Source organism: Charadrius vociferus, unplaced genomic scaffold (genome assembly GCF_000708025.1).
Source record: "Charadrius vociferus isolate BGI_N301 unplaced genomic scaffold, ASM70802v2 scaffold362, whole genome shotgun sequence".
NCBI lineage: Eukaryota > Metazoa > Chordata > Aves > Charadriiformes > Charadriidae > Charadrius > Charadrius vociferus.
In genome coordinates, this window is record NW_009647052.1 from 483,560 (window position 1) to 493,026 (window position 9,467).

Below are 9,467 nucleotides of genomic sequence, written 5' to 3' on the forward strand. Positions count from 1 at the left end.
GGGGGGGGGAGTGAGGGGAGGAGGTGTGTGGTTCCTTTACTTGCAGTCAGCATCATCTGGGTGTTTGCCCCGTGGCTGCGTTTTTAGTGGTGGTAATTTTGTGGGGGAGGATCAATGTTGCTTGAAGGAGACTGTTGGCAGCTTAGAGATACAGCTGGTTCTTCGCTTTGGGACTTGACATGTTAACGGGAGCAGACTTGGAGCTATCCGAAGAATCGTAGATTGCTGGTTTTCTTTGCCTGACCTGTGCTAACAAGCCCCTATGTGATCTGAGTACAGAAACTGATTTTAGCATAGGATGCAGCAGGATGTCTTTAAACTCTTATGTGCATGTGCCTCTTGGGGGGAGTGTGTATGTCTCCTTCAGGTCTGTGAAGGTTAGCTCCTGTGCAGGTGGCTAGCAGGTGAACTGCAGCTGAGAGAAGATCCTCATCCGCACAAACATGTTTGCCTTAAGTATTATTGCCCCTATCACTAGAATTAGACACAAAAAATCTGTGCCTAAAAGAGACACCTGAGGGGCTGAGGTTGAGATTTCCCCCAAAAGGATGCTAATTATGAAGATTATGCTTCACTTATCTTAACAAAAGTAATTATTTTGAGTTTTCTCTTTTTCGGTAACCAGGTAATCAGCTTTTTATGTAGTCTTTTAAAAGACTGATTGACTTAAAAAATGGGTTGTGGTGAAGTTTTATTTTAGTTTTTGTTGGCTTTTTTTTGAGCCTTTCTCTTCTCCTTGTCCCTTCCACTTCTGTCTTACTTCTAAAAGAAAATATTTCTACTCCAGTGTGGATATAGCTGAAAAAATTAACTGTTTTTAAAACACTGTTTTATCTTTTATTTCAGGGCCTTCGCCAAATTTCCCAGAGGACCATAAGCACTGCTTCACGCAGGCAGTTTGAAAATAGAGTTCCTGAGAAGCAGAAACTTTTTCAGGTATTGAGTGAGAGCACTGATAGTAGAATAATGTTAGTAGAATGACAAAGTTCTAGTAGCTCATAATTGCATACATTTTGTTTATAAAGAGCCGGTGAAAGCTCTCTTTACAATTGAGGTGACTTCTTGAAATCAGTTGTATGACTACAGTGTTTGAAATCAGCAGTTGTTTTCTGCAGATACTAAGATCACTTGACTTGCTGACTCTTTAGGGCTTTTTGCCCTGTGAAATGATTTTTACCTGAGTTTCTTATGAGTAGTGGGCACTGTACAAGTATACAGACAAAGTACTTTGAAACAGACTGAGATGGGGGAGTATGTCCTGAGAAGAAATACAGAAAAACAGCAAGTGAGAGGACACAAGTACAGTTTAACCTCCAATCTCACAGCTATATCCATAGCTCATAGATAAGCCCTGTAATTCTTAATGAGGACGTGGTGGTACTGTACTTCTCAGTTATTAAAACAGTAAAGTCTTAAAGGATTGGATTCACTCCTAGAAAACTATTGAATCTTTAAAAGTAATTCTGAATGAATCTCTTCCTGGTTGATAGGGCCACCTAGTGAGAGCTAGTGGTTCTTCAAATGCCAAAGCAGTGGATACTCAAGAGCACACTCCCCCAGCTGTGAGCCATGACCTGGAGCAGCAGCTTTGTTCTTAGAGTAGAGTAGACTGGGCTTCAGCGATGTGAAAGGGAAGAAAGTATTTTAGAAGCCCCAGTTTAATAGTTTTTGTGTCTTGTTGCTTTCCTTTTCTCTGAAAGAGAAAGCCAGTCTTGTTGGGACACTGTCTAAGGAGCACAGTGTTCCTTGTGAGCCAAGGGGAAGCGGGTTGTTGGTGATGGGTGAGGTCAGAGATTCTGTTTCTGCTGACAGAGATCTCTAAGCATATCTCTTCCTCCTCCCATTCCTTTCTTGTGGGGAACAAGTTAAGCTGGGCTGGGTCGCAGGTCACCAACACTGGATGCAGGCTTCAATTCCAGAGCAGTATGAACTCCCTGACAAGGGTAAAGATCACATGAATCTGGTGTCTAGGAGTTCTACTTCAGGTGGAGCAACACATTTTCCTGTGTGACACCAGGTGACAGTAGAGGCTCCTCCCCTTGCCACTCCCTGTAGCAGGGAGTGATTATGCTGGAGACAGATGGGAAGTTTCTAGGAGTGATAATCATACCCTGTGCACCCAAGGGGGCTGGCAGCTGCTTTCAGAAGTGTTCAGGCATCTGTCAATCACATCTCTAGAAATGAATTTGCACATCATTTACTGTATTTCCCTAGTGAGTTATCACCTGATACGAGAGTGAAAGCTTGAAAGACAAAGCGGAATCTAAATAAGGTTGGGTGTCTTTTGGGAGTTGGGAAGATAATTTGGGGAAGCAATTCTTGTTCCGGCTAATTCTAGGTTATATTGACACAGTATTGCAAGAACTGTATTTAAATAGTTTATTTCTGTCACTTGTTTCCATTAGGAGGATAATGGCATCCCAGTGCATCTTAAAGGTGGTGTGATGGATTCTATGTTGTATAGAGTCACCATGGGTCTTACAGTTTTTGGTAAGACTAATACTAAAATGTTTATGCTTTGGTACAATTTCCAATGTGCTAATGTTAAAATACTTTTCCTTTGGTACAATCTCCAACATGACTGGCATTTCCTCTATAAATTAGTTATGCAATTCCTTCAGTCTCTTCTTTAGAACATGCAAAATGCATGTAGGCAGGGGAAGAAAACATTTGGACATGCTATGTATTTATTTGTGCTTTCTCAAAGTTAGCTTTTCAGATGGCTTCTTTTCCCCTGACATAGCCAAGTACTATGGGCTGAATACTCCTTCAGAATTCATTTATGATAATAGAGAAAACTAGAACTACTTAGAAAGCTTATTCTGAAAAGGAGTAACATGTAATTATAGCACATGCATATACCAGTTTTGTCACTAGCCTGACTCTCTGTCGTGCTTGATGTGCTGAGGTTTCACATGCTGTGAAAACTAGCAGAATATATCCAGGCTTTATGATAATATATATATTTAACCTTTGCATTGCTTGTTACATGGTTTTGTAATAGCCTCTAATTTAAATGTGTTGATGTAATGTTTTTTCAGTTCAGTTACTTTAAGAATGAGTAACCATTACTTTATGATTGTCTGTATAGGTTCCACAAACATGTGTCTTCTCTCTTTTTTCTGTTTCTTTATCTTTATGCAGTCTATGGAGAGGTATTTAAGGATATTTTTTTTTTATTTATTTCTCTAAAATATGAAGTGCAAAAAAAAATCGTTGAGATGTGGTTAGAGAAATGTGTTGTGTCTGAATTGCAGCTGCTTATCGTCAAAATTTGTTCTGGAATAAACTGGGAAAGGAAATGTGGACTTGAAAGAAATTGTTTACCATTCTGAAAATATCTTTTTCTATCTCTTAACTCAGGAACAGCCTATGTTGTTTATGAGCTGCTTGTCGCTTCAATGCCCAAGAAGCAGAAATGATTCCAGTTCAAGATGTCTCAGTGACTAGCATCTCTTCGTCCAATTCCACATGACTATGATGGCAGCTTATACTTATTATAAGCAGCTGGCTTAATGCTTGGAATCATAATTTAATTCTAACATGTTAACTGCAATCAATAAAGCAGTTTTTACGTTGCGCTGTGGTGTTCTGGACTGTTTCATGTGTTCTACATTAGAGTGCTTTTTACTTCCAGTAAATGTACATTGAGTTCATCAATATGCAGATCTTTGAGTTGTGAGCCTCTTCTCTTTGTATGTGGTTTATGTTAGTACTTCAAAGGTGAGTTAAATGCCCTGAATCTCTATGAGAACGTGGTATCTTGTCTTTATTATAGCAGTTTCCTCTTCTTGTTTTAGTGGAGCAAATTAATCCTACAATAAATGATTAGGGTTAGATTAAACCTGTGTGGAAATGAATGTTGAGGACTTGATGATTCTGCTGTATCTTTGCTGTCAGCTGCTGGAAGCTGACTGTAATACATCTAGAAATAGAAGAAATCTGATTCCTGATCACCATCCAAAGGTGACAGTTTTTTACTATGTAGAGGTGATGATATTGTCCTCTGCAGCTTCAGGGGCTTAGAAGTAGTCTCAGCTGAACTCGGCTCCTTCATCTAATAGGTTTTTTTTTTCATTGACTTTCCTCTGCTACAGCTTAATGGAACTTCATATTTCCTGAAAAGAATAACAATTTCTAAGCATGCAAATGTGAGTAGCAAGTGATTGTGTATTTATGTTGCTGCCCATGAAATCAACATAGATATGTTAATGATGATTCAGACTCAGTAATCTTGCAGCATTGCCTCGTGTTTCAGGTGGCTAAAGCCAGCTTGTTCTCAGTCATTAGGGTAAGTAAAGCAATCGGTTCTTTCGCATAAAATAAGAAAATAAAAGTTTATTAGAGAATTTGAGGGGATTCTAGAGCAAATAGTAAACTGGAGGAGGGGCACAGTAGATGTTAATGCTAACTGTACTAGTGCAGTGCTAGATTTCCCTACTGATTGAAAAGGTTTACAGTGACTTAATTAGATACTCAGGCAGTTGGTTGCTAATTTGATCTAGGCTGAACTGGGCACTATTAAGCCAGAAAAACTGAAGCTATTGAAGGCACTGCGTAGAAAAGCTTCAAATTCTTATTAATAATTTTCATCAGTTTTTAAGGCTCTTACGGAAGAATTTCTCCAGCGTGCTCTGTAACTTTGAGGATACTTTAAATGCGTAGAGAGACTGCCTGCTGTCCTTATGAATTGTACTCTTCTGGGGTTTGGGAATAGGACTGCCCCACGTGTGTAGGGCAGGAGCAGATCTAGTTCGTAAGTACACACCAGGTTAAGTGGGTTAAGTTTCAAACAACTGTAGTTTAATACGGGTTGGAGGGTTGTCTGGAGGTCAATTGGTCCAATCTTCTGCTTAGAGCAGTGCCCCTTCAGATTTACATTGAGTTGCCCAGGGCCTTGGCCTGTCACACAGGGAGTATCTCCAAGGATGGGGATTCTACAGCCTCTCTGCAAGCTGTTCCAGGGTTTCACTGTCCTTTCTCTGAAGGGTGTCTTTGCCTTTTCTGGGATACAGGAATACATGTGGTTAAAGGATGGTTGTTAGCGTTCCTGTTAACACAGCTCTAAAGGAAGCCACAATTGCACTTGACTACTTCCACCTAGAAGACCACAAGTTTTACAGACTCAAATGGGAAAGCAGGTATCTTGCAATGTCTTATGTTAAAGACTTCACAAAAAATGAGGCAAAAGCTGTAGGCATGGCGGACTTTTAGGTTGCTGAGACTCCTTCGTGTCAGGGTGTCAGTAGCTGCTGCTTCCAAAGCTCAGTCAACGCTATGATTTCTGAGAGAGCTGTCAGCTCTGCTCCAATGTCATTTCTACTGAGTCACTCCAAACTTTCTTGCAGCAATTTGAACTACTTGCCTTAAGATAGGTTACGTGCCTTAGCAGTAACATGGTTGAGAAGTGCTCACCTGCTCTGTTTCACCATCAGAACTGTGTGACAGCTCTCTATATGTAGAGACACAACAAACAGCTTATAAAGGTAATGCTTTGACCATGATCCTTTCTGAAGTTGTCCTCTTTCAGTGGCTGAGGTGGTGTTTAGCAGCTTGCTGTGGCACGGACAACCACAAATGCAACTGGAGATCCGTTGTTGTCTCGAGGGGAGAAAAATTTCATTGTGGTTTCGAATTGGGCAGGGATACCCAGTAATACCTATTAGCTGCTACTGTGTATTTAGGAACAAGCCTTATATCCAAAGCAGCCAGTGTTGTCAGTGAAAATACCTGCTCTATGAAAACCGCTTCTAGGAAGCATCTCTAAGTTGGCGAGTATGACAATTGCTTACAGGCTACCCCGATACCTCTCACTAGCCTGACTATTGCAATTACTGGGGAAGACCATCTCTGGGAACCAGTAGCAGCTGTGCATCCCTCATTAGGTTTTATGTTCCTAACACAATTTGTGCCTTTGTAGCATTCCTGTCAAGTTGCCACTTGTGGTTTGTTATGCTGAAAGTCTGGAGTTGACTCGGTAACAAACAGAGCTTCTAAAAAAACAAACAAAAAAAACCCAACCAAACCATCAAAGTAATCCTTTTGTTTCTCTTCTCAAGGAAACAGTGGGTTTTCCAAAATATGAAAATGAGCACAAGACCCTAGCTTCCCACTACAGTGCTATTTTAAGCCTCTTGTGGATTAAGTATGTTTAGAATTTGTCATTGCTACCCTAGAGAACCAGAGTATTCTTGTTAAACTTGAGGCAAACTGGAAGAGAAGGGCCACTGTACCTGGAACTCTTTAATAGAACCAAAAATCTTAAAAAAGGAGAGTGGGGGAATACCCCTTGATGGTAGTCTTTCTGCATAGGTGGGTTTGGCAACTGCATGACTAAAAGAGTAAGAAATGCCTGAATGGACATCTCAGAAAGTTTGGGAAATGGGGTACAGCTTATCTTGAGATGAACATTGATGCCTACAAGGAAGAGAAACCTCACAGCACAGTGAGCTGTACTTCACAGTATGTGAAGGAATCGGTCTGCTCTCTGCAACGCTGGTAAGGTTTCTGCTGCTACCGCATGCCCAGGGTTGCTACCAAGATGCGGACCAAGTGGTGGGCATCTGGAAGGCAGCATAAGGAAAGGTCAAAATCTTTAAAAAGCCCGCATCATTTCCCACCCACAGGAATTATGAAGAATATTGAAAGTAGGACAAATGTTTAACTAGTCTAAATTATAAAAATCCTGTGATGATCTAAGCGGTAAGTGTGTGTTTCTGTGTCCAACCGAAGCAGAATGTGCAGCCGTTCTTGTTCTCACAATCAACTGCATCTCAGAGTCTGCTGTCTCAGGAACGGCAGCAGCTTGTGGTGGGAGGGCACATGGGGTTAATGCAAGCCAGGAAGAAGATCTTCCTACTACACAGCTATCAGTATTTATAGACAGAGCCTTGAAATGTTATTTAAACAGACAAAAAATTGTTCTGGCAGAGGTGGGTCTGGTAACCCCAAAACGTGTCGCTGCTGGAGGCAGGCGGGAGAGCGTTTGGCATGGCCAGGGCTGCGCTGTGTGGTGGCCGAGCGCTCACAGGGTGGCGTGCACAAGCCGTGGCTCCACCAGCGCTTCGGGGTTTTTCTCTGCTGCTGGAGCCGTCGGAGAGTGAAACCAAACAAGAGCCACGGGCAGCTGCTCAGCGTCGTTTTCTGGGACCGCGTTGTAAAGATAAGAGGGAAGTTCGCATCCCAAAGAGCAAGAAATCAGGCAAGGGGAGAAGGAGACCTGCTTGGCTGAGCAGGGACCTTCTGAAAAGGCTCAGGTGGAAGAAGGGAGTTTACAATAGGTGGAAGAAGGGGCTGACTGCTTGGGAGGAATACAAGAATGCTGTCAGGGTATGCAGGGAGGAAACAAGGAAAGCCAAGGCAGCCTTGGAATTGAACCTGGCGAGGGATGTCAAGGCCAACAGGAAGGGTTTCTTTAAGTATATAGGAGACAAAAGGAAAACTAGGGAAAATGTGGGCCCGTTGTTGAATGAGACAGGTGCTGTGGTGACGGATGATGCAGAGAAGGCGGAGTTGCTAAATGCCTTCTTTGCTTCTGTCTTCACTGTTCGGGCCAGTCCTTGTGAGACCCAGACTTTGCAGGTAACAGAGAAAGTCTGGGGGAAACAAGACTATCCCTTGGTTGACAAGGAGCACGTTAAAGATCAGTTAGATAAATTGGATATACATAAATCCATGGGGCCTGATGGGATGCACCCTCGGGTGCTGAGGGAGCTGGGGGAAGTCATTGCTGGGCCTCTCTCCATTATCTTTGAAAGGTCCTGGAGGACAGGTGAGGTGCCTGAGGACTGGAGGATAGCCAATGTCACTCCAGTCTTCAAAAAGGGCAGGAAGGATGACCCGGGAAACTACAGGCCGGTCAGCCTCACCTCCATCCCTGGGAAGATGATGGAGCAGCTTGTTCTGGGAGTCATCTCAAAGCACCTGGATGAAAAGAAGATTATCAGAAGTAGTCAACATGGATTCACCAAGGGGAAGTCATGTCTGACTAATCTGATAGCCTTCTATGACAAAGTAACTAGATGGGTGGATGAGGGGAGGGCAGTGGATGTTGTCTACCTTGACTTTGGCAAGGCTTTCGACACTGTCTCCCACATCATCCTCACAGGAAAGCTTAGGAAGTGTGGCTTAGATGAATGGACGGTGAGGTGGATTGAGAACTGGCTCACAGATAGAGCTCAGAGGGTTGTGGTTAGTGGCGCAGAGTCTAGTTGGAGGTTAGTAACAAGTGGTGTCCCTCAGGGGTCAGTACTGGGCCCAGTTTTGTTCAACATATTCATCAATGATCTGGATGAAGGGATAGAGTGTACCATCAGCAAGTTTGCTGATGACACAAAACTGGGAGGAGTGGCTGACACGCCAGAAGGCTGTGCTGCCTTACAGCGTGACCTCGCCAGGCTGGAGAGTTGGGCAGAAAGAAACCTTATGAAGTTCAACAAGGGTAAGTGTAGGGTACTGCACCTGGGGAGGAATAACCCCATGCACCAGTACAGGTTGGGGGCTGACCTCCTGACTGCCTATACTGTGTTTCCCTAGGAAAATGCAAAAAGAGAGCTCTCCATCTTCTCTTAAGGTTAAAATTAATGGGAAGTTTTCGGAAATATCTGAAGATCCTACCTTCAATATCCCTGTGGGTATTTTATGAGTAGAATAAATTAAAAAAAGCAACTTCTATGACTCCTTGTTAATGTGACAAGTTATAAATTTTAAAAAATAAAATGGTTAGTAATATGAAGTCTTAGATTGCTAGCAGTGGATGTACTCCAATTATGTGCTTTTCTTGTCTGATTCTATTACTGTAGTTCTTAATTACCACCCTTAAATCATTTTTTTTTTGGGGGCTAGGTATTATATTGATGTAAATTTTACTACCTTGCTGCATTTCTATTTTTGATTTGTGTTTAGGCAATAGACATAGTATCTTTTCCAAAAAGAGATTTCATGTTCATGTAAACTTTTTCTATTTCAGGTTGATATAAACTTTATTTTTCAATTACTGTAATTATAAAGAATAGCTATGATTTTTTATATTTTGCTTTAAAGGATGGGAAAGCCTCTTGGTGCTGAGGACATGGGAATTCTGTCCTGGCTTCCACTGAGTTGTATTGTTCTAAATGTCACCCTGAAAATACTGCAGACATTTTCTGCTAGATGGGCAATGAGCACTCCATCTCTTCCACCTCCCTTGCCACCCTATTTTTCCTTATTTAAGCTTTTAAACTCACAGGGATTTAAGGTTAACAAAGAAAGCTTAGTAGTGTGCTAGCTTTGGCAGAATGAAAAAAAAAATTGTTTTTGCTACTGTAAGAGAAATGACTATTCCAACAATAATCAGCCGGATGAAACAGACAAAAATTAAATCCTCAATATTGCAGTTCTAGGTTACACAATCCTTTCTGAGACTCCAGATGTACAGACCATGTTTTACTTTCTCCGCTGGGAAGATAGCTCAGAACTGTCTACTCTTA

General features: G+C 41.9%; 1 protein-coding gene across 1 annotated transcript in view; it reads left to right on the forward strand.

Moving 5' to 3' along the window:
• The window catches only part of LOC104295948, a 4,769-nt gene extending 1,189 nt beyond the window's left edge, over window positions 1-3,580 (forward strand). The window contains exons 2-4 of the mRNA XM_009895765.1: window positions 847-936; window positions 2,406-2,490; window positions 3,364-3,580. Coding sequence (XP_009894067.1) covers window positions 847-936; window positions 2,406-2,490; window positions 3,364-3,422 — 234 coding nt within the window. The 3' untranslated portion in view covers window positions 3,423-3,580. The remainder of the gene's footprint in view (window positions 1-846; window positions 937-2,405; window positions 2,491-3,363) is intronic.
• The last annotated feature ends 5,887 nt before the right edge of the window (window positions 3,581-9,467 follow it).